This window comes from Bombus flavifrons, chromosome 5 (assembly GCF_040668555.2).
Source record: "Bombus flavifrons isolate JBK064 chromosome 5, iyBomFlav1_principal, whole genome shotgun sequence".
NCBI classification, from domain to species: Eukaryota; Metazoa; Arthropoda; class Insecta; order Hymenoptera; family Apidae; genus Bombus; species Bombus flavifrons.
Window position 1 is genome coordinate 10,479,379 of NC_138446.1, and position 26,214 is coordinate 10,505,592.

Here is a 26,214-nt window from a genome sequence, read left to right on the forward strand (position 1 = left end):
TTCCTTTCCGTGAAAGTTCGGAAGAAAAGAAAGAAGTCGGGCAGATGCGAAGAAAAGAAAATTAGACGGGTATAGAGAGAGGCTAAAGTCGAGGAAGTCGTGATCCGAAAAACATTGGTTCGATCCTCGTCGCTTAAGGTTGGAAGTTTGGCAATGGCCCGGGCTTAAATTGAGCTTTACATTATTTTGAGGTGAAACGGAGCCGCATTGGGAACAGCGAGCTTGTTTCGGCCAGATTGCCCGGCTTTGCAACGATGGAAATACCGACAGAGTCCTGATGTCGATTGCTGTTTCCGCGATAGGACGAACGAAAGCATCCGGCTGCATCTGAAATACGATTGCAGATTGGATTAAAGACAAGACTCCTTTCCTTGTAGAATCGCCACTACGCGGGGATTTCGTTGGAAATAGACTAAAGGATTTAGTCTTATCGATACGACCAAGACGCAGCACACTATTCTAACGTAGCTTCTTTTCTTTATTCTGTTGCAGGTATGTCCCCGAAATTTCGCTTCTCGTTGGTTGCTCTTCGGTGTTGGTACGTATTTACTTGACATATAATATGCATCGTGTATAGCGTTCAACTACGGAGAGAGGCAGTACGTATTAGAGAACAAATTCGTAGAAGATGGATATATTAAATTACTTTGTGAGTGCAACGACGAGTATAATCAAATTACAATTACCGTTGCAATTTCAGATTGATTTTCACTTCGAACTTTGGGTAATTTTAAAGTTGATCTGCTTCAAATAAACTTTCGAAGATAGTAACGTTAATCATTTTAGATTCGATTGATAAATTTTAGATTCGAGTTAGACAGACTCGTTAGCAAATTAAATTAGCGCGGGAAAAAGTTGCTATAATATCACATTGGATAGTAGTATCAATGATTTCTGTATTAAATCACGAGGCATTTGTTCATTACCCTTTCACAAAGTAATGAGAAAATTACCGTGAAATAGTTGATGGTTAAACACTATGGGCTGTTTGCAAACGTTTCACGCGTGCCTGCTGCCGCCACGAAAAGACGTAAAATCACTTGAAATTTTACATAATTATTTTCCCGGCTAAAAGTTTGATAATTGGGTATTATTAAAACAATTTTCCAAAGGATATGTTGTAGGGTAGTAAAACTGCTATTTTTTGTACGTTACAATAGTCCCTTTTGTTCCCTTCTAAAGAAAATATATTTCAATTTTTAAAGAACAAATATTACTTTTTCTCTTTAAAAGAGGGACGTATTTTTCATAAATAGAATGGCTATGCTATGTAGTAAATAATACCCCTTTTATTCCTTTTAAAGAGAAAATGTTGAGATTTTTAAAGCAAAATGTGTTTCATACATTTTTAATCAATGGACATTAATAGTAACCTATTTTCAAGCTGGCGAATAATTTTGAATTAACAATAAGCTTATTTTTAATTTTTTAGTTTTGTGCAATAACAAATTTTTTAATTAATACACCGCAAAAGCTACTAAAGTTCTATTTTCAGAAACAATTTTGATCAGTGTCCTGTACCTTTATTTTCTAAAAGAAAAAAAATAAAGGAAAGATGTTTTTTTGAGTTGATTCCCTGTTATGATACAAGAGTTGCACAGTAAAAATGCATTTAAAGTGTTCGATAACATTCATCTACACCTTAGCATCTCGATAGACTTAATAGCGGACTTAGCGATGGACTTACATCGCTTGTCACACGAAATCCTGAATTACTATTCAACTCTCGGCTTCAATAAGCTTGATTGATGGATCGATGCTTCAAGCCAATGAAAATCTCTTATATCCTCGTTATTTCACGTGAAAAACTTTCTCAGTCCCTTTTACCTGATGCATTTTAAACGATTTGCGCTAAAGACCCGTCGCATTTGTCAGATAAAGTCACCGACTGAATTATGCAACATTGATATTGCTGTCCTTTTTATTACTTGCGAAGTAGTAAGTTGTCTACGTTTTATTCCACTTTGCGAACATCCATTCTCCTTTCGTATTCCTCTTTAAAACATCCAGACTTATCATCGATTATGACATTCAGCGGATGAAACGAACGTATAAGTTCCTCCGTCTCTTTAATTACATTACGTCGTAGAAACGTAAAATTGCAGAAACGTCGGCAGTCTACTTGCAAGCAGCGGTACATGTTCCTGGATTCGGTGAACGCAAAAGCAATCGTTAGCTCTGCTTTATTTTTCATAGGTCGAAAGATATCTCGGATTTCAAAAAATATGAAAACATTCAACCTTATATTAAGCATTCTCTCGGAACATTGCGATTACTTTCTATTCGATAAAACGTGAGCAAGATCGAAATAGAAAAATTGAAAAATCGCATCAGGATTAAAGCGAAACGCAGCGACAGCCGTAGAGCCTCAATTTCCACTTAATGACTGCTCGAATGCTTTCCTGGAAATCAGCCACACCTCCGAATAACGATCTTAAAGCATCTTTGTTCGACGATGAATCAAATAGGCAGAAACGCTGGCCAGACCGCGACAGTTCACTGTGAAATTAAAAATTCGAGCAACGATGGACGACAGCGTTTCTTCTCGGTTAATACGGCGTCATAGATAGCGCACGATCGTTGATGGTAGAAGCGAAACGAGCGAGTTGGAGGGCGGTGGCTGCGGTCGCCGGCATTAGGGATTTTAGGGAGGCTTTACGGGACGATGCAATGGGGAAAGGGTGCACAGGGCCAGCACGGGATTTTGGTTGGGGTTGGACCGAGCTTGCACTGTTCACGGCGATTAATTCATTGCCGCTTCCCGCATCCCACCGCAAACCGCCTTTTGGCCCCACTCAACCCTCTCGCGTCCTCTTCTTTGACCCTCGTCCCTCCCGCTTCTGTTGTCTCGCTTATCGTCCACCATCTAGCGTCCTTTCCCCCCGCTGGAGTATCGTCGGATGGAACCAGTGTTGCTTTGCCTAATCGCGTGGAAACGGCCCTCGGAACGATGCTTGTCCGATCTTTGACGAGACGTCGTTCAACATCTGTAGATTTAGGGAATCGTTGGTTCTCGCCCGAGGATGCTTTTAGCGGTTAGTTCTGATGGACTGCGGTTAACGGTCCTATTAGTGATGCTGATTTTTCTTTTGTCTTCGTAAGATAATTCGTCGAATTAACGTAAGTTTGTACTTGAAGATTACAGGTGGAACACACGGATGAGAAGATTGAGAATTTTTATGTAAATTGATATCGTACGTATAGAATTTCTTACATCTACCGAATATTACAAAGAGTATTTTATTTTGGATGTTTCATAGATTTTTGTACATTGGTGGATTTTGTACTTACTCGTGTCTTCAAACTTCCTATAAATGCATGAAAATCCGCAATCTAACGATAAGCCACATTCTCTGTTCTTGATAGGAAAGCGGTTTTAGAATACTGTACGTTGCGTTTCAGTCCTATATTACCTAAGGCCTACCTTTTCACTTGGCTTGCGTCCTTAACACGAGATTTTTCATCCCCTTTTTTGATTTGGTCAATTTAGCAGTTATTTTTAAGAAATGTACATCTTCCGATCTAACAGGTATCTTTCGATATATATCATTTTTAATAACATAATTATTATTAATTTAACGAAATTCAACAAACGTATACTGCCCTCTGATCTTCATTATATTCACTATATTCATATAAAACTTTTTATTTTACCATCGATGACAATTATTCAATTTCTCTAGCCACGTAAATCCAAAATGAAACGCAACTTGAGCTAATCGATCAAACGACCGCAGTCGAATCTCATCGACGATACCGTAGAATCGAATCGAACCGGAATCCAAGCTAGGATAGTTGATTTTCTGGAAGAAAATTTTTCACGATACCTTGGAGTGTCATATATTTAAGTCGGCTTTTCAGCCTGGAGAAAATAGTAAAAGGAGGACGCGAGACGCTTGTACGCGTAGTATTTGGGATGATATCAAATGGAAACTGTCCGAGATCGATGAACGCAATCGTCTCCGAGTTACACGCTTACGACCGCGTAAGCGTAACCCGACGGGAATTTGAAATGCAAAACGGAAATGCGAGGTGGATGCGACCGTATGGCACCGCGTGGGATTTCCTGCGGTCGTGGCAACGATATGGCCGCTCGTGGACCCTCTATGGATCGTTAGGTATTTTTCAGCCACCGTTTTGGGAATCGTTCGCTTTCCTCCTGCAATCCTATCGCGCCACGACTTTGACAAAGAGCTCTCGTTTTGACAACGGTTTTTTCCCGGCCCGTATGCCACCCAGTCCTTTCAGCTTCGTTTTAGCGTAATCCCTGATTCGTTCGCGAATCGACGTTAGTTTTCCATTTACGTTACATTTAGAGAATTTTTCGTTCGTTCGTGAATCGACGTTAGTTTTTCATTTACGTTACGTTTAAACAGACCGATGATTTTTTTTTTTAAGAGATTTGAATTACATAAATTATAGAAGAGATGATTATCGATCGTTAAAGATCTGGATAATTTAGATAATGGTACGTTTCAATGCTATGTCTTTGAAGGTTTCCAATTGTTTAATTCCACGATGGTATTTGTGAAATAATTTCAGCGTATTTTTAGGGAGGAGCTTTTTAATGAAAAATGAGTTTGCTATTTCGCAGTTTGTTTTTCGACTCGCGTTTCTTTGTATTTGTTTTGCGAGATTTTTCATCTTTTAAAGTTCAATTTTTTTTAGAATGCTCTTTTTTCACTAGATGACATTTATCGGTATTTAAATAAAGAGAAATTTACGTATAACCAGCTCAGCTTCCAATCGTTTGATCACGTATCTTCCTAGCTACTAGCGTATCCGGGATAACTCGTACAAATAGGATAGAGTTAAATTTTGTGTTGTCACGTTTCATATCGGCTAATAATTCAGCTGTAGCTAAAATATCCGTTGAATACAAATATATATAAAATACCTATAATATAATACTCGCTAGGAGTCTCGTGAGGCCATCGAGCGAGTCGGACGTGTAAACTGAGCATCGTTCCGTTACAGCTTGTGTGGTTTTCCGCGCAATTGTTTGTCGCGATATACTTGTTTGAATGAACAGCAGCTTCATCCGTGGATAGCGCAAAACACACGAAGTTTTCAGTTGAACGAATCAACAAATTCAACGGAGACTCTTACGCGAAACGTGTTATTCCCGACTGAGGAACAAGCAATTGTTATGGCTGCAATCGAAGACGTTCTATCGTGGAATTTACAAAACCAATGGCTAAAGTAGTTTTCCCTGATTTGTCTTTTGTTGATTGTTCTTTTGCTCGCCACTGTAGTAACAAAAATCACAACTACTATTAGTACGTCATAAAGGATATAACCTAACAAGCACGAAGATGGTACCCCGCTGGTACCATCATTTGATACCACGTGATAATCAAACAGCTAAAAAATTCTACCAAATGTCCAAATTGGACAAATTGTGAATGTGAAATATTAAATAAATAAATAAAAAAAAATACTACTATTAGCACAAATTCTATTGGTACATACTGTTCGTTCTGTGGCGGCACTCGACCACGGAAATTTCCAACGGCTTCGCGACACAAAGCGCCATATTTTCGAAGCGTAAGGCCGACAGGCCTAATGTACCATCGATATCCCTACGGTTCTTTCGCCGAATATTCCGACTTCTAATAAACGTGCGCGTAGTGGGGATATCGAGGGGCAACGAAGGAAAGAATCTGTTTGGTTTTAAACCAAAAGATTCATTCTGCCCCGAGCTGCGAAGTGCGAAGGGTTAAGCGAAGCCAACACGATTAGAGAAACGGGTTATTGTCTCTTGAGAGTTCAGTGTTAATCGTTACTTGCTATTAATCGTTGTTAAACGTTAACCGTTGTTAATCGTGGTTAATCGTTATTTGTTGTTAATTGTTAAGAGTTTAATAAACGTTATTGTTGAAAATCAAGAGTATTTCTTGTGGGCACCTTCACCGACGATCACCTCAATTCATAGAAATTCTAAAATTCATAGAATTTCAATATTGATCGGCAACGTTCTGGATGGCAGTGAATCCAGAAAAATCTTTGTTTCTCCGTGGTAACGTAGTAGTATCTTGAAGCTCGGTTTACGCTTGCTCCGGGGAAAGATATTTTTTAACGCCATATCCGTCAGACGTATTATTCGGGGGAGAGTTTGTAGATGGCGCGGGTTGATCGAGCGCGCGGCATGACCAAATCAAAAGAGAGGGATTTCCGGTAATTTCCGCAGCCTAAAACGTTTCCGCGAATGGTGACAGATATCATGGAATAGCGACAGCGGGCGGACGCGAGTTTCCTAAGGCTCTGATTTCTATGAACCGTGATTTATCGCATTTCAAGAACCTCTTCCGACAGTTTAACGATGCCGTGATTCGAGCGCAGGAAACTGGATTCGCTTCGAAATATCGATCTCCGTTTCATCTACTCGGCTCTGCTTCGCTCCGCTTTGCTCAGCTTCGCTCTGTCTTTCGGCCCGAACACTCTCTTAATCTTAACTCGCGAACGCGCCTCTCGATTCACTTTTTTTTTTAATCCTGTTTCACATCGTTTACCCGTGATTTATGATCCTTGATAATTATCATCGCGCTGCACGAATGACGTATGATTTCCATATTTCGTTGTTTAATAAACTTGTTCTGCCGGCCGAAGCTGGTGGCTCTGGTTTGATTGATTCTCTGACTCACCGTGGCGATCGTGGTTTGGTTAAATCGGTTCTTTTTCTTTTTTCTTTTTTTTTGTCTAACAGGATAAGGCGTTCGAGTCTGCCAGGATTTCACATCTTGAAATTCAATCTCGTTCTTCGCACAGGATAATGAACCTTGTACTCTGTGGACACTATTTGTCTGTATAAAGCGAAAAAATGAGAAAATATCGTGTACCTTAAGTTCAGTAAGAGAAAATATCATAAATGAGAGAATATTCCAGTCTTTGTACTATCAGGTTATACTCGGCAAAACTGTATCTCTCCATAGAACTTTCGACTTTCGTCTCTGATATGACACTTCGTTTAGTCGATAAAGGAAATCAGTGGAAATAGATTTATTCAAAAATTGATTTGAAAGTATACGTATATGTATATGTACGTATACGTGTGCACGGAAAGCTTTTTGCGTGTATAAAAATTCTCAGTGTAGAAATAATTTTATTGCCCCTTATTGAAATTGTTTAAGCACGATAATGTAGTTCCAACTTCAGCCTTTTAAGGGATCGTTTTGTGCTTGGTTTGCCTTCGATTCGATTAAATTATTCAATTGACGATAGTTCAATTAACCCGTTCTGCTCACTGTTAATTAGTAGAATACAGAGTTTGTAAATGTTTGGATAAATTATAAGGTTTAAGAAATTTCTTCATTTCCTAGTGTTGGGATAATAACATCGGTTTAGCAATTTGTATGGGATTAATTACTGGTTTGATTATTGCTATTAATTAATTTGCTATTAATTAATTCATTAATTAATTATTTGTTGGCGTAGTTAATTACTGATTATGAAAAGTAATTAAATTTGGTTTGTATAAATGCAGCGATCAGACAAATGTGAATCGACTGCTGAGATATAAGAATCGAGTTCATTTACAGAATTCACATTTACGTATCGAGTTCATTCGATCACAGAGAGCGAGTGTCGTTAAACAAATCTTTAATCATTCCAACTAATATTTTGACCTTATTCGTCAATTTATTATATTTAAAAGATCAATAGCGTTATTATAAATTGTACTTGATCGATGATCTCTACGTGATTCCCAGATATTAATTGCTTCAATAAGAAAAAATAGTTGAACTCTGATTTTTCTTTTTCTGATTTTCGTGTATTACTTTGACTATGAAGTAAAATATCAAGTACAAAGAAATCGCTTTTCAGTTATTTAAAATTTAGTTTCTCATTAAATATCATTTGTTTATAACACAAGTATTTTCTTACAAATTGATTAAGTTTAGATCGATATTTTGGGAATATTTATTTTGACGCCTAAAATAAACGTTACAACGTATTCTTTGATGTATAATATTTTCACACTTGTACGTAATCATTGACACTTTATTCGCTCTTCGTGGAAAATGTGTTTCACTTAACGTTTGACCAGATGACGAATCTTGCGTTGTCGTGGTGTTAATAATCCTACGTAGGCCTAAATTGCCTTACTGAGTGGTCATTGGGAACATTAAATGGCATCTCCAGCCGTAAGCACCGTCATTTGCAAGCATCATTGATCGTTAATCATTCCTCTCTCTCTCTCTCTCTCTTGTGTAAGCGCTATTTGAACGAGTCTGTCAATCTCGTACTGTTACTCATCTAGTCAAAAGGTTATCGTGACTATCATTGGATTTGGTATTTCGATTTTAAATTCTACATTCTGAAATCGTTTTAATTATTAACATTTCCATATGTATCAACTAAACGAAATTTATTTACGATTAGGTCATTAATTCTTTGCGCTGTAACTATATTTCCTGACATTGGTCGAAAAACTAGAATATAACAGAAATTACGCAGTTAACCGCGTCGTTTCAGGAATCATCTAGTAATCACGGAATTAAAAGTAACTAAACACGAGTCAATTTGAATCGGATTTCACTCGTTCTACATTTATTAGGTTGTCCGAAAAGTTTCTTTCGTTTTATAAGGAAATAATACACGCACAATGTTTTTTGTTTTATATTAGTTTACTGAGTTATGCACGAACGTAATAACAGAAATAGAACGAAATGGATCATATCTAGTTCAATAGAATAATATAAAACAAAAATTGTTATTTATCTATTATCATCTTATGAAACGAAAGAAACTTTTCGGACAACCTAACAAATATCGTATAAACTATTTGAAAAATACGAAAATGCGTATAAAGAAGCCAAACAGTCCACGATATTAGCTTTCATCGCAACTTACGTTACGTACGCCACTAAATTTACCACTATTTTCCAAAAACCAATTCCATCGTACAAACTGAAAAAGATGGATGATCACGCGTACACGTAAGAACGAAAATTATGAATTTCCACCAATCTGACGCGTTCGTGTAGCGATTAATCACATTTTCGAAAAAAAAAACGAACCGCTGCTCGACAAATATAATCCGGTAAAATTAAAATCATCCGAAATTTGAAAAAGTCTTTGTCGGTTGGAGGACGGGGAACGGGTGACGCGCAATCTGCCGATTCGCGTTCGTCGCACTCGCGTTCGCAATTTCGTCGATCTCTGCGGCAACATTTCGCGATCCGGTCGTTTCGCGAACGGCTTTCCGTAATTCAGGCGAAATATCGACAGGACGCTCACGGAACGGCTCAATTCCCGAAAAATCTGCTCGCACCGTGAAACCGGAAGTCGATGTTGAAACGCGTTCGTTCGACCGATAATCGGCGCCAGTGTGCGCAATAATTGGCGAATTGGCGTTAATCGAACGGTGTTTACGGGCCGGGGCAGCCTCGCACCATCGCCCAACTCGTTCGCTGATTTCATAAAGGTGATCCCGATAATCGGCTGTAAAAACCTGCGGCGACAAACACTCTCGTTCCGTCCTCGTTTTAGTTTAGTTTTTTCCATCGGTTCTCCCTGAATACCAATCTTTTTATCTGCTCCAAATGTTAAGTGATATTCGCTTTTATTGTGATCAATGTTCGTTACATTTTTTACATTGGCACTTTCGATTTATCTTTTTTATATGTTTACTTTTCATTTTATTTCTATTATTTATTTTTTTTTTTTTTTTTGGAGGGTCGCAATTTCTCGTGTAGCACTTATGCTGCTTTTGAAATTTTATCTGTAGCTCGAAGTATTTAATTTAACACTCGTTGTCGAATAGTATTTGCGAAATGCACGTAGTTGTACGTTGTAATTACGCGTTGATTCAAAATATCACACGTGCTTCAAGAAATGTGCACACTTATTTCAATAAATCTTATATACGTATCTATCGAAACTGGTAAAAATTGAAACAATTGCTGTTGCAAAACCAATGATGATCGTGAAATTCGGTTGGGATCATCGGAAAGTGTACGCCTGTCCCTGTAAAACGCTTTTTGTTTCATTTCGATCCGACTCTCCATTGCTAAGATATCGTCGTTCGAGTAGAACTGAATTTTTCAATAATCCTCTATCGCTGTCTCTCTCCTGCACTCGGACCTGTCACTAGCACCGTGTCACTGACCAATCACAACCTGGTTAATATTGCGCTGGCTAGTGACAAACAGCGTCTACGACGTTTTACTATCGTTACAATCAAGCACACGCGTTTCCTGGAAAAAATGTAGATCAGGCGGCTTTTAGCCGCCATTCATAATTCTATAGACTTAGATATGTTTATTATACTTTGTAGCGTTATGAATCCAATTGAGATATCGATTTAAATCAAAACGCATTATTAAGGCTACACTTCTAACTAGTTGTTGAGTACTTAAAAATTTTGCGATTGTTTCATATAGATTGTTTATAAAATATTGATGTGTTATTATTATTTGGTGAAACTTATTGCTATAATTTTTTTTTTATTAAACGCAAAGGGAAAGAACTCTTTATAGAGTGGTCTATGGCTTTACGTTAGTTTTTGACAGACATCATAACCGTTATAACATAGATGTTAAAAGTGATAGTATGAATGTTAGTATGTTCGATTAAAAAAGTTTGTCGATGAATAACCGTTGTAAATGATAACATTTTTTGATTACCAGTAGTCATTATGGCAAAAATCTTTTCTCATTTCACCTGGTTATCGTCGATTGTTATTAATATTACTTATGATTAGTTCATATTCATCGAGGACATAAAGAAAAATTAATCACAAAACTTGTATATTTTATTAAGTAAAAGAAGAGATATGGGAATATATAAAACAAAACATTTAACACAATAAAAATTTAATGGAAATATTATACTACATTCCATTCTTTATATTTTCATGCCGTTTGCTTAGTAAAATGTATCAGTCTTTTAATTGAGATTTCTTGTGTTCTCAATGAATACTAATTATCAGTAATGTTAATAACAATTACAAACAGTTGAATGTAGCCAGATCAAACTTTAGTCACTGATATTAGTTAGTGGCAACCCAGAAAGCTTTTCAGCTATCGATAATGGTTATCGGTGAACAAAATAAAATTCCAGCCATCGATAATGGTTATTGGTAACCAAACAAAATTCCTGTCACTTATATCACTTACTGGTAACGAAAATTAAATTTTATGGTTACCGATAACCAAGAGAAATTCTAATCGTTTATAACAATTGTTCGTAATCGGAATAATTAAAATTTAATATTTCTTAATTGTTTCATTTTCTGAGAAACTTCTTTCAGTTTGATCGATAATCGGCTTCCATCTGATTAAAAATTAACTTTTACCTAACGCCCTTAGAATGTTTAAAATAGCTGTTATTTTGTATTTTTGATCATTACGGAAAATCTTTATAAGTTATAAATATATGGTGTACTTATTAGTCTTTCATTTGTTCCTGAATTTTTATAAATCTTTTTGTACTCAAATTACGCTTGCATTTAAATGATTCGCGAAAATCAATAAATAGAATGCGATATACATTTTTCGATTTACAAATTTAACTACCTATTTGACGTAATCTTGTTACCTTTCAAGCGCCGTAAAAATTTCACTTGGCCTGTAAAAAAACCACGTGCAACGTGTATTCACGTCCGAACGTCCGCCTGTTAGCTTATCACGCGAAAGTACGTATTTATCGGTTCGTCGGCGAAGAAACGTATCCGCCAGCTTTCCCCTTCCCGTCTTTTCGTCCCTTTCATTCCTCTTCGTGGCCTGTCAAACATTCCACCAGCCGTTCTCCTGGCCTCCACGACAACGACGTCTCGTGGATATCTTGGTCAAACGTGCGTCGTGGTTTGGGTACGCCCGGAAACAGCCGTAATTTTTCACCCTTTTACAAGCGGTCTCAGTAAAAACTATCGTCGAACCGCGTCGGTGGCAGGTTGACAAGAGCTTTTGTGAACGCGACCCTTTAAGCGGCCGCATTGTTGACTTTCGTCGTCGAGGTTGACGAAGCACGAACCGACTGGCCGCGTAATCAGTCCGATGATAATGGGTTAATTAATCACTGACACAGCGACCAAGCGATTCGAGGCTGATACCGAAAGTCGGCCAGGTTGCTTTCGAGACCCTCGATATCTCGTGGTCAGCTCCTCTAAATTTATCTTTTGCTCGCTCGCCGATCTGATTCTTCAGATCGTTTCTTCAGATTTTCATAAAATTTTTTAATTAAATCAATATCACACTAAATCGGCTTTAAATTAAATAAATTGCCACCTAAAACGGAATCTTTTCTTTTACTTTCGTGTGAACATCTTCCAATCGATTTAGTGGGACGAATTACACCGTGTGTAATATGATAGACTGATAAAGAAATATGAATAACTTCGTATAATACTATAAAATCGCGATTAATGTATGATATAATAAAATTGCAATATGTTGCATAAAATAAGTGCAGTATAGAAAATACTACGTGAACTTTCGACGCCATTAACGTCACGCTATCCTTTCGAAAAATTATTTAACAATCGATCAACGAGGAAATTAAACCGACGAAAGTACAAAATAATTAATACGCCAGGATTGGCGAAATTCATTTGGTCCAATGGTAATTGAGGAAGTAGACTGTGATCGATGTTTCTTCTTTAGGTGATTAATGGCTGGTCTACCGTAACGTTTGATCTCATTAGCTAACCGGAAACCGATTATAAATGTTCTTGCTTCCGTTCTTTCCGCTCTGCTGTTGAACGTAATGCGATTCTGAGCAGTAGCTGAACGTTTTCAGTTTCCCAAGAATTTGTTACGAATAATGGTATATCTTTTTCTATAGTGTACAGTTCGATCAAACGAAAGCTACTCGCCTTTAATTTTTCAATACATTGAAACTTTACCGTTTCTAACGTGTTTCTTCGTTTTTATCATCCCTTCTGATTTCGATTTTGTATTTTCTACGTACTTCAATACAATTCAATTTAGTACGAATTATCTTACAATATAATTATATTTTTCCTCGCAATTAATCTCACTCAGTTATTCTTGAATGATAAATGCACGAGCCTAAGCGCCTGAGACGTTATGAAAAAATCTCTACTTTCTCTATTTTCTTGTTTAAAACTATATTTAAACAATGGCCAACTTAGCTCCCGTTACGGCTAAAAATATGAACATTCGTCGAGCCTCGAGACTGTAAGATTAGGAATACGAAGACGACGAGGAAGAACGGAACAAGACTAAACAAACTACGTTCAACCCAGATTTCTAGCATCGATATGAACAAGTGAACTAATCAATATTTCCTAGAAAGAAAAATTCTTAATAATGCAAAATAACGAGTTGTCAGTCTATTTCTCAGCTCGGTATAATCAGTATAATCTAATAACCTAAATGAAGCAATTGACTCATGTATTTTGAAATGAAAAGCTCACCTAACGTTTCACACAGAGGCGTGATCATCCCATCTCTGATCCAAAGACCTAGTCACAAGTAGCAAAGTAAATGGCCCTATTCGTCGAGTCCTCCTTCGAAGGAGGTCCAGCCTAGGGACAGCATACTCTTGAGGTGGTCAGTGCGGTGAATGCACATTGAACAGTATGCAGTTAACTGCGACGCTTCTGGAGACGCAGGGGGAGCAGTGGATTTCTCGAGATAGATCCTGCGGAGAGAACGACTGAGCGCCGCCACAACACCGCAAGGCTCAACTTGGATAGTCGCGCAGGGATTTGGGGTTTAACGTTGGTCAGGTTGCACCAACAAGCCTCGAAACCTTATCTCGAAATCGCTACGAGGCTGTACCTCGGACATCCCGAAGGACCGGCAAACAGTTGCCCAGGTTCACCGCGATTAACGACGGCTTATAAAACGAACCGCCGCTCGTAAAATTAGGGAGGGAAAGTAGTGTTCAGGTTGCGGCCGCCCTTTGCCCTGAGATCCGATTGAATGGTCGACGTTGACCATAGAATCGTCGTCGTTTGGGGCTTGCATCGTTTACTTCCGATTTTCAAAAATTCCCTCTCTTATCGAGACGAGACGGGGTTTGCATCGGCGCGTAAAAAATTCATTCTACTTGCAACAGAAGACACTGTAAACGAGCGCAGTCTTACGAGTTTATTTTTTCATATTACGTTGATGTTGTGTGACTTTGTGATCTTATTTCGGTGAATTAAAAACACGTCTTTGCGCGAAGTTTGGATCTCAGCAGCTTCGAAAACTGTTTGCACGAAGTAAAAATTTGCGTGTTATCGATTTTCTTAAAATGGGTAGGAATTCGTTTGCATGTGGAGTAGTCTACCACGCGCGTGTGTGTCTGCATATGATAATAAAATACGTACCAGGTATGTAAGTATGAAACCGGAATTTTTGTATAGAAAATACACGTTTATTGTATGAAAATGATTAAAAATATTTTATTCGAAGTATTGCCCATCGCTAGCTATACATTTTTCCCACCTGTCTGGCAATTGGTGGATGCCACGCCAAAAAAACTGTCGCTCTTTCGAGGCAAACCAGTCATCGAGCCATTTTCGTACATTTTCGTAAGAAGCGAAGTGCTGGTCAGAAAGTGCGTGTCCCATCGATGCAAATAAATAGTAATCGGACGGAGTCAAGTCTGGCGAGTAAGTCGCGTGCGAAAGTATTTCCCAACTGAACGCTTCGATCGTTTCCTTGACCGGTTTTGCTGTATGCGATGGTGCATTATCACGAAGCAAAATTACTTTGTGTTGCCTTTTTTCATATTCTGGTCGTTTTTCACGCGAAGCTTGATTCAAATCGATCATTTGTTGTCGGTAGCGCTCGGTATTAACGGTTTCGCCAGGTTTTAACAGCTCGGTGGTCTTTTTCGGTGGTCTTCCACGTTCTTCGTTCCTCGCGTCAAAATTGCCACTTATGAATTTTTTAAACCACTCAAAGCACTGTGATTTACCAAGAGCATGCTCACCGTAAGCTTCGACAAGCATTCGATGCGATTCTGCAGCAGTTTTCTTCAAATGGTAACAGAAAATCAATGCTGTCCGCAAATCGTAGTTTCCAGGCACAGAATTTGACCTGTTCAACGCTATTACAAACTATGCTGTTGTATGAAACTTGTATTGTTCCGAGACGAAAATATTTGTGAGATGTCAACAAAGACTTTTGGCATCAATGACGCAGTTTAGTGATAACTACATTATCAGCTAGGGCCATCTATAGGCAAATTCCGGTTTCATATTTACATACCTGGTACAGCTAAATTAAATAGAGTTTTTCGTGTAATTCTGAGTGAGTTTGTAGTAAGGAAGATTTGAATCTGTCTAACGTCTGTATTATTATACTTATAATGATAATACGCTTCTAAACAATGTTCTTATTCCTCTTAAATATGCTAGTTCGATTGACGAACTTCCACCTACACAAACAATCGATCGTTACTTTATAAACTTCGTTGCAAAGGAATCAGGCGACTCGCTGGATCGTTTCGATGGCTTCTCCTAAACTTGTCATCGTAGCCAGGAGGAATGTGATTAATTGCAGCATTCCGATCCCGTTGCCTCCGCAAATATTGTCCTTTCGCCCAGCAGTTTTCTAGTCTTTGACGCGAGTGCAGCGAAGCTTTCGGCTCGACGCAGTCGAACGAACGGCTGATTAAACAGCACGCGCGCTACGTTTTCCTTCTGCAGTAATTAAAGAGAGCTCACCGAGTACCGTTCACCACGTCGAACAAACTTCGTATTCCTAGGAGGAAGTCAGCTATATCTTCTTTCCCCAGCGAAGACGTAGCTCTCCTCCTCTCTTCCTCCTTTTCTCATCACTTCTCTAGTGATTCACCGTTCGAATGTTTTTCTCTCTGTCTGATAGCACGTCTCCTGTCCCTTTAGCCTGGCTGGCAGCGCAAGCCAGCCAAGTTGGATTAGATAAGTTTGCCGTTTAGCCAGCTCTCTCGATTCGGCTTAGTTGATTCCAGGCCGGAGTCTCTGCTTCGGCGGCGTCGGTTCCGTTTTGTTTGGTTTGCTTCGTCGTTGGAACGGAGTCTTTGGTCGTCTCTGAAGCGGCGCTCAAGTACTCCCTGACTACCATTGCCCTGCTAGTTCGCACCGACTACGCTGTTTCACCCTCCCTCGCTTCTTCGTGGTCGTCTGGTCGTTTCTATCTCTCTTTTTGTCTCTGCCCTCTCCTGCTCGGTCCTTTTCTCGCTGGAAACTTTCGACTTGACGAATCCCTGGTTCTCACGATACGCCAGATTCAATTTCCGTCGATACCCAGCTACGGTAGCCCATTGTGCGGCTTACACTCGTCCAAAGCTGCTCCGATACTCTCCGATCGTGGAGAATTGACCGTGCGAAGGGCGTGAAACGAGCTTCCCGTCACCATCGCCGCTTCATATCTCCTCCTCGCTTCGTTTAACTTTGCATTCGGGATCTTGGAAAAACCGTTTGATCCTTGCTCCTGAATCCTGCTGCGAGATTGAACTCGAATCGACGCTTCTCGCTGACTTCTGTTGACCGAGCCAGCGTTCCATTCAACCGAAATCGGCGAGGGAAAAAAGCAAGCAGCAATATGTATGCGTTCTTTGGCGATACGTTTGGGAGTTTTTAAAGTGGTGGTGTGGATATCGTGATTAATAGACCGCGAATGTTCGTACGTTTATGAGAAACCTGAAAATATACAAATAAATACAAAGTATGTACATATGTAAAATATTTATTTGCTATAATATTTAGTAGGTGGGACAAATCTCTGTAAATCTGTAAAATCTCTGTGTCAATGGAATGTACGAATACGCATAAATATTGGCAGGTCAATACGCGCGTGCGGTTGATCTACATTTTTACGTAGAATTCTATTTTTCTAAAATAGGATGATCTTACATTTTGTAAAACATCTGTTGAGACATCTGCGAGTTTTAATTGGAGGAATGCTATATTACTTTATATTTTATTTTGACTTTTACTATACTTATGATTCACGGTAGGAAGGATGCTTTTAATTTAATTATTCTGCTAGAAATTTATCCCTCCAAATTCCCGCGCTGTGCAAGTAAATTAATAATCATTAGATATACGTCAGCTTTTCTGAATGTGTAAGTACGAATCATTTTTCTGGCTATAAATATTCCATTTTTTAATATTCCCAGTCATAGAACGCAGTTTTTCAGATAGATATATCATTGTACTCGCTTAATATCTCATAGAAAGTATTCCTTTAATAATACTCGTCACATTTTATTAACAATGTTCGTATATTATCAATTTATAAATTGGTGTTAATTTTACATTCGAAATATTAAGATATATCGATCATCACGGGAAAGAAAGAAAGGAGAATTTTAAAAAATCGACTTATTTTTCTATAAATGCAATTCGCTCGAATAAAACGTTAGAAAATTACGGCTTATATTATAGGATTCTCTTTTCCTTCTGAGCGTCTGTACGATTCTTTGCGGCTCTCTTCACATCTCCAAAGCGCAAAAAGAAAAAAGAAACGTAATGGGGGAAAAAGGGAAGAGAAGACGTCGTTCGATCCAAAGACGGAACACTCTGCTTCGCGATAGAATATTCAAGTTGCGACGTTTTTAACGCGATGACGAGTCAAGACGGTGGTTTACACGAAACAGAAGAAAGAAGACGTCGAAAAGAAAAAGTGGTGGAACGAGGGAAACCACTTTTGGATATTGCCGATATCGGAATCGATGCGTTTAAGAGATCCTATCGCTTCGTCCGCGTCTGGCTCAATCTGTGTCTAGTCACGGGAAGAAGAACAATGTAAATAGCAATCGGAAGCTCGTCTCATCGCGTTGCTGGAAGCGATCTCGGATGCCATTAGCTCTCTGAACTTCGCTACTTATGCTGCAGTAAATATCTTCACTGGGAACGCGTTTTCCCGGGGATAATTTTCATATATTAAACCGTGGTACGTTGTTTTCTTGGCGCATTTCCGCTCCTGTTACATTTATTCCTGGCTCTTCTTTGGCAAGCAATTACGCTAAAACCAAAGTAGGCGGAACCTTGTACGCTGTTCCGTCCGTACTACGGAGCAGCAACCAGGGTGCCACGGTTGTTGGAATAAAAAATCGCTTGATTTGATTGTACGTGATGGCTTTTATCGTCAGAGAATTTTTGTAGCTTTGAATCAGACGATATCCTACTTATTTTCTCTCGCTCTTGTATGGTCATCTTTACTCGTACTAAGATGGATTCTTACTTCGCCTAGAGTTTCTTGTTTTTATTTGTGAATTAAAGAACTTTTTTTTAGAAAATATTTCTATACGTAATAAAGTGTCTCGTGAAACTAATAAAGATTAAGAAATTCATTTTTTTCAAGATTAAAGATTCATGCGTATTTTGACTTAGCAAGCATCAGTCTCATTTTACGAACATGAAATTGAAGAACTACTAAGGATTACTAAAGTATCTGGAAGGTAAGATGAAACGGAAGGACAGAAGTATGGTAGCAAGATTCAGATGTGGCAACGAAACCAGGGCAAGGGAACACTGGAAAGAGGAGGAAGAAAGAGGATGCAGATTATGCAAAAAAGGAGAGGAGGACTTAAAGCATGTAATAGAGGAATGCGAAATAACAGGAGGAACGAGGAGCATGGCAGAAGTACTGGATGAAACTGGAGAAGGACTGGCAGAACTGAAAGCGATAATAGGGAAGAGAAGAGTAGCAGAAGAGGGGAAGGAACGACAGGAAGGGAGCACAGCGAGGAAGTAAAAGCCAAAGACAGAATGAGTGCTAGAGTAAGAATACATGTGTTGTAAGGCATTATAAGAGATATAAGAAATGTAAAAAGGAAGTCGTGCAAAGCCGAAAGGCACTGACTAAATAAATAATAATAATAATAAATTAAAGAACTACTATCTAGAAATTCCACGAAATATTTAGGATACTTAGGAGCTATACTTAGGAACAACTTCGAAGCAAACTCGATGCTACAAACCATTCATCTCTAACGACAAAAAGCTTCAGATTAATCATCCTCTAGTTTCACACCAGCACTTCAGCTTCTTTCACCAACGCTGTTTCTTTACGCTTAAAGTCTCGATCGTAGAAAGGAGATCCTTAACCGTATTTATGTACATAGCACACAAGCACGGAAGCGTTATTCTTCCACCTGTATAAGCCGTTAGATAATGGAATCAGGAAGAACGAGTAGACCGTATGACAAGATAGTACAAGGATGTCGCACCTCCAGCGCAATAACGGTGATCCGCTAGCACGAAGCACGTGCAATTTGTAAAGCAACGAAAAGGAAACGGCTGTTCATCGGATGGAAGAATGTTTCTGTATGCTAACTAATCCCTGCGTGCTGGATCTCGTGAAGATGTCGACTTAATTTCCTGGTCCCTCGAGTAATTTGTTCCGGATAGCAGCGAGCATTAAGTACATGTACATAGAACCATCTATGTCCCATGACGGTTTTCCCTTCTGCTCTGCACTTTGCCACCAAGCACCTCGGCCTTTCTACCTTCCTCTTTCGTTTTTCTCTCTTTCTGTCTACGTCGACTCGTACGCGTACTTACACATATTCTCCAGGTCCATGAAAGTGGGAGACAAACAATGGCCAGGAGTAATTTTACGGAGGTCGAGCAACCCATCTTCCGTGATCCTTCCCGCTCTTCTCTTTCTTTCTTCATCTTGTTCTCGATTTGCCTTCGTCCTTCCACGTATCTGTCATCGCTCCTTCGGCTTCTTTTCCGCTTCACAGCTTAAGTGGTTATTTTCTCTGGAAATATAGGGTGCGTGACGAAACACTGCGACCTCGTTTAATCATCGGCCGAGTCCAATGTTCTTTCTGTGGCCTTGAACGACTCTCGTTTGGGCGAAAGCGAGGCTGTTAGTTGCAGAAATACGATTAAGAAGAATAAACTGTTCGTCTTGACGTAGTACGTGTTACTTATCGCGATGTGTTAACGTTGGATCATCCTGATAATATGTTAGATCACTTCGTGACGTTAACTTTAATCGGAGAAAGTAGTAGCTTCCTTCTGGATCATCGACGTACCGATCATCGTTTTCCGTGATTTTTCTCCCAGGATACGATAAAGACGATAAATGAAAAATTCGGGAATTTATTTGAATATTCGCGATATCAAAATTCGAAATCGTATTAATAATTTTCCAGCGAATTGAAAAATCCTGGTAAATTTGTAAACAGGAAATTCGTCGATCGGGTAAAATCCTTTGAAAATACCACTGACGTTACTTATTAATTTAACCGAAAAATAGCAACGTGCTTTCATTATTTTTCCGCCACATTTTCTACCCCTCGCTCCCGCCCAACGACGTTTTTTATATTTGTTTTCGAAATGACCAATTCAATCCCATAGATACCCGTAGCTTCGATATATCAATTACAGTTTTATTCGTTTATTTATCTGCACACGCTCTCCTCTATTGATTTATATTTAGTGGTTAAAGCGATGAGCGTAAACAGGGGGATAAATAACGCGGTCGAAATCGCGGCTGCGACGCCCTCGACAGCTATATTTACAGTATAATGAATATCGTTTTTAAATGCATATTTCGTTACAGTAAACGAATATTTTTCAACCCCGCGCTGCCGGTATCTCTAGCGGAGTCGCGTCCGGCCAACCGGACGCAATTTAATGAACCAGATTTCCTCGTTTCCCTTTACAAAGATTAAACTCGCTGATTTTATCGATAAATTTTCGTTCGTCGCTTAGAGCGTTGATACACCGCGACGGGTCAATTTGTAGAATTGTTGGAAAAGTGTTGCGCCTTTCGACGACAAAACTGTAGTCATTTTTATTAGCGAAACGTTTCCTAGGTTTAGAAATTTCAATGTTGAAATTTTACGAGTTGCATATACCTAGAGAAAGAGGATAATTATGTTCGTAAACAATGAGAAATTTTCTGAAGAAAGGTGCATTGATGAGACAAGTCGGGGAAAGTATTCGTTGGAAATAGATAATTGTACGATAATTGCAACGTTAGTATTCGTTGATACTTTATCGTGCCAATGTGTTTAACTCGTTTCTACGTGTATAACAATAATTCCTGAGTTTGAGCAAATAAGATCCTGGAAGATTTTGTTATTTCCCGTTCTTTCCATTTTGAGAAAATTATTATAACTACTAATCAGCCAGCCAAGAATATTTGAAAGATAATACGAGGGAAGATCAAGAAATGCAAACAAATGAATAGAAATAACAGAAATACGAGATGGAATAACATCGAAAGTAAGATAAAGCATGACCGTTGATCTTGCAAATATAATCAAAATTCGTTAATTGGAAAATACGAAGAAACTACTTAGTATGGAAGATTAATATATAATGAGGAAACTCGAAGCAGGAAGCTTACTACCGACTTAATATTTACTCGAAATAATTACCCAGCCAACGATGTTCAAAAGACAATGCGAGGAAAGATGAAGAAGAATAAACGATAGACACAAATACGAGGAATAATATCGGTAACGAGATAAACTATGAGTCTTGAAATATAAAATTCGAATCAAGAACCAGACCAGCAAGCTGATATTCACTCGAAATAATCAACCGGCAATAAACGAGGGTCGGTATTATGGCACATCCTCTTCAAGAAGCATAAGACACGTGTAGAACGCATCGAAGGTAAACGGGAACAAAGTGAACCTGGCCACGATGGCAACCAGCCACAGATCCTTATCAGGTTCGCAGTCGTTGTTAATTAGAAGGTTTACGACGAAAGGCGATGCAATGGAAGAAACAGTCGAGGCAGGGGGAATGCAAAGCCGGTCGTTCCATTGGAACGCATTCATTGGCAGGTTGGCAGTTAGACAGCGCTTGGCTTGCTTTCGTGGCTTCGTTACGAATAGCGTTGGTAATAATAAAAAAGCTTGGCCACGATCCTGGCCAGGTCAGTAATAACCGGCCGCGAAACTAATTTTTCCATCCGCGTAGAGGCGACGCTGCACGCCAAGGGGTTGTAGGGGAGACGTTCCCGCGGTGTACGACGAAGCCCGTAAGGAAAACGCTCGTTCTTTCCCTCTGCCAGTTAGGACTGCTTTTATCGCCTCCAGCACTCTGTATCGCTGGTATACGATCAGTTGTTTCTTCGTAATTTGGTGTTCTGACTGGCGATGAGAATGTTCTTAGGGTTTGGTTTATTTCTCTGTAATTGGGACTCGGTGTCTGTGATCGCTGAGTGACCACCTAACTTTAGACCACCTAAATATCTGCCTTGTCATTCGACGTGTAAGAAAACTCGTGGGAACAAAGCTACGGTGTTTTAAGGCGCAAATGTAACGTTAGAAAGAATCTGTTCCCGAGGTAATTTTCTCACGAGGCCCTAACACCATCGTTAGTTTTCTAAATACAGTTCTACGTGTTTCTATAGACCGATGAATGGGATTTTGTATTCTCTATGCAAAAGTATTGAGATGTCTATGCCGGAGAATGTCTTTCTGTTACGCGAACCGTCAACACGAAATTGAATGTCGTGTTACCGCCATGTCAAAGGATGTGTCAAAGCACTAGTTTATTATATACAGGATTGGTAATTTCAGGAGTACGTAATAAGATACAAAATATCTCTGTAATTTGATGCCGTGAAGCCAAGCCTTTATTCTGTCATAGTTATTCATAGTAATTGCCAGATTACCTTTCTACGCCTTGTTCAGTTATAAACTGTTAAAATTCCCATCAAAGTAATCGCCTATCATGGCCATAAATTATGTTCAGCGGGTAAATTCCTCAAATATATGGCAAACAAAGTCGAACTGTCTCGTTCGAACGAAAATCCTAAATTATTCTTTTGCTTCCCTCGAGGCTCTCAGTGCATATCAACACTCAGTTCAAGTAACAACATCTTCGATGTTCAATATTTCCGAAAACATACTATTACGTACTTGTCACTTTTACATTACGTTTTGTCCTGGCGTTTCAAGACTGCCCCGAAGAAGCGAACCGAAATGTTCACGAAAAGTCAGAACGAAGCGCAACCAACGTAAACAGGATCGAAGCTGGAGGAACCAGAAATACGTCTAAATCATCGTGAAAGTTCTCATATTATTCGGGTTTAAACATTCTTGCTGCCAGGTTCTTGTCTTCCTGTTCTCTTACGCGTAGAAACGCTATAACCCGGGACATACCACGACAGCCTTGCGTTGTATTTAGCGAAACTTGACGAGAAGTTGGCCAAGGAGAGCACGTTGGAAGGAATTATTAGTTTGATTAGCGAGGGGAGCGTCGACAGGAACATCGGTGTAAGACGATGAAGTAATTACGGATGCGTATTTCAGAATGGCTCTGGTTCTTGCATATTAACAGCGGCTGGCGTGGAAGGAACGTTAATAATCACTTAACGGGCTTTAAAGTTGCATCGGCCTAGGCCGGCGGAGCTTAGTTTCGTTCGAGATTTATGGTCGTGCAGTTTCGAGAACGCCTATCCTATGGTTATACGTAGCGCCGTTTCGCCGGAGCAATGCCTTTCATCGTTCCCTCTCGAGCACACGTCGTAACATTCATCGAGATTACCACTGCTTAAGCCGCGGCGTGTGTACAGCGACGAGAAAAGTGGCGAACCCCTTTCGCGTTAATTCGAAAATTACCGTATCGTTGGCTGTCACCGCTGCCAAACGGGAAATTCTTTGCTCTCGTATTTACTTTTATGAGCGTGATTCGGAATTTCTCTCGGCTAAATACGCTCGGCTATGTAACTTTCACGGGATTTAAAAGCATCGGAATACCGAAGTTAATGAAATATTCCACGAACAGATTGAGAATTATAAAGCGTAAACGTTGTTTGTTACCGATCTGTGCACCGATTGTAATTGGTTCGAAGTTGGAGTTTCGAATTTTGAAATGAAATGGCCTTTGAGTTTTGTATAGATACGACGTTGTTTCTTTGGTATTGTACTGTACGGCATCGATGACGTTTGTTCTAATTCTGTGATACTTTTTCGTGATATGTTCCTGAGTTTGGAAGCAAGTTTCAGTTGGACAGAAATTCTTTCGTGACTAGTCGATGTTATGCTATGTTTAATTGTTTAATGGCTTTTAAACGACGGTTTCTTGATTTGTCGAGAGAAAATTCTTTTCCTACCTAATTGTATGTTTCTTAATTATTTTTAGGTGATATAACATAATTCCTTCTAACGAGGAATTTTTTGTCCAATCGATAAATTCGTTTATTAGAATTTCACGACGACATGGGGATTGTCACTTAACGTTTTCAAAGAATATGTTATAATGGACATGACCAATCCTCTGTCATCCAATTTTATTCTCATTTCACTTGTAATATCGTGTTACGTCCTCGGAATCCTTTCAAGCATTTATGTAATGCATAGAAATGATGGAATATTTTAATATATTTCGAGTCTAATGCTGAACTCAGAATAATAAGAGACACGAACAAAATGGAATTTTTAAAGTTGCCTCAGAGTAACTGCCGCAAAATTCAGCTAGTCTCTTTTTGAATTAACAAACGTATTGAATAAAATGTAAATTTTAAATGTATCTTTAGAGCAGTCGATGAGGCTTTTAGTGTTTTCGCCGAGGTGTATTTAATATATTAGAATATTCCGATCAATTTTTATATTATACGTATAATAAATGGCTGTGCATAAAAGTAAAAAACCGATGCCTTCTCGTTAATAAAAAATTAATGCAGAGTTATAAAATATTCATAAAATTTTAAAATATATCCGTATACATGAATATCCTCTCAGAGAGGCTCGATATAAGCCAAACATGGTTTACAGATCATTCTTTAGAGCGAAGGTAAGCGTATCTATAATAAAAGAACCACTCGAGGTCATTGCATTATTGCGTTCTTTGAACGAGATACGAAGCCAGAGATCAGAGATCTGTACAGTCTATCTATTTTTTTTTTTCAGTAATTTCGATCAATATTTTATTTGATATTTTATAAGCAACTGTTATTACAGAAATACGATAAATGTAATCACGTTTCGATCGATTAATTATTTCTCGCCGGTCCATCTACCAATTTTCATTTAATAGATTATCGTGACAATCCTCTTACTAAATTTCGATACTTCAGCCCGTTTTACCAATCTGCTGTTCTATTAATGAAATTATTAATATATTTCCTGAATGTTTCAACTTCGGTATGCTAACGGTCAAGTAGACTTAGAACAGATCATACAAAGCCAATATTGTAATTTATTCTCGACATGAAGCTCTCCACTATGATGCAGTTAATACGAATAACATTAAGTATGCCAAGTCTCGTTCGAAATTCCAGATTTAAGTGACTTGAAATGAAAATCGATATGGCCAATTATCAAAGATATTTCTTTCGAAATAAATTGCAGGCCCTGCAATAATATTTGTATTTAATATAGTTTAATAGTTAGTTAGTTTGTATTTAATTAGTTTAATATGTTTATTTAAACTAATATCGAATCATCGACATTATCGAAATCATCGAAATCATCGACACCGCAAAGAAATGCTTGTAGCTTGCAATTTAAATTTAATATGCTATTAAATATGTTTCAGTTGAATCCAAATTAAATATGATATTAAGGATATTCCAAATAAATTCAAATTAAACATGGTATATACATCGTATTATTAGACCCTATGATATATTCCTCTGCTATCACATTTTATTCCCATAATTTGACGTATGGTATCTTAAACGCATAAAACTTACGTACGTTACTGAGAAGAAAACAAGAAGAAGAAGAAGAGGAAAAAGGAAAGATGAGAAGACAGAAAGGTCTAATTTTTTCAAAAATCCTGAAGAAAGTTTTAGAAGGGTAACAACGAGGGGCGCAATGTATCGAAAGGAAGTCACGGTTTCTCGCATGGAGCGATTTACACGGATGCGAGATGATGCATCGCGGTTTGAGTTAGGTAAACGTTGCATTTGCATCTAAAAGAGTCTGTCAGTAGTTTATATGAAAATGTGAAATGAAACAGTATTTCATATCGGATCCTTTCCACAGCATTCTATTCTTCCTTCCCTTTTTCTCTGCCTTTATGTCGGTTGACTTCTTCGTCTGTCGCCCTTTCTTTCGTTCCTTTCTCGTTGATTCGGCGTCTCCTTTTCTAAGCTGCTCACCGTTTACCGTCTGCACGAACCGCAGCACAAACGCAACGACCAGAATCAATTTTCTCCCTTCATCGGAGAAATTGGAAGGTTACTACAAATATTTGGCCAGACGCATTAAAGGCACGCAATGTACCGTGGAAAAACCGTAGGCTATTTACGATCGATTATCTTCGATCAATATTTTGCCGCGGAATTGGGCGCCGGCTGCCCTATAGAACGAGTTTTCTGCTGAAATACTTTTCACGCGACT

General features: G+C 38.7%; 1 protein-coding gene across 6 annotated transcripts in view; it reads left to right on the forward strand.

The window, feature by feature from the left end:
- LOC138179851 (E3 ubiquitin-protein ligase MIB1-like) overlaps positions 1-26,214 on the forward strand; it is a 452,965-nt gene that overhangs the window by 131,106 nt on the left and 295,645 nt on the right. Inside the window, exon 10 of one of the 6 annotated variants that reach the window (XM_069113032.1) lies at positions 493-538. The exons of the other annotated variants lie outside the window; for them this stretch is intronic. Coding sequence (XP_068969133.1) covers positions 493-538 — 46 coding nt within the window. The remainder of the gene's footprint in view (positions 1-492; positions 539-26,214) is intronic. 6 annotated transcript variants of the gene reach the window in all.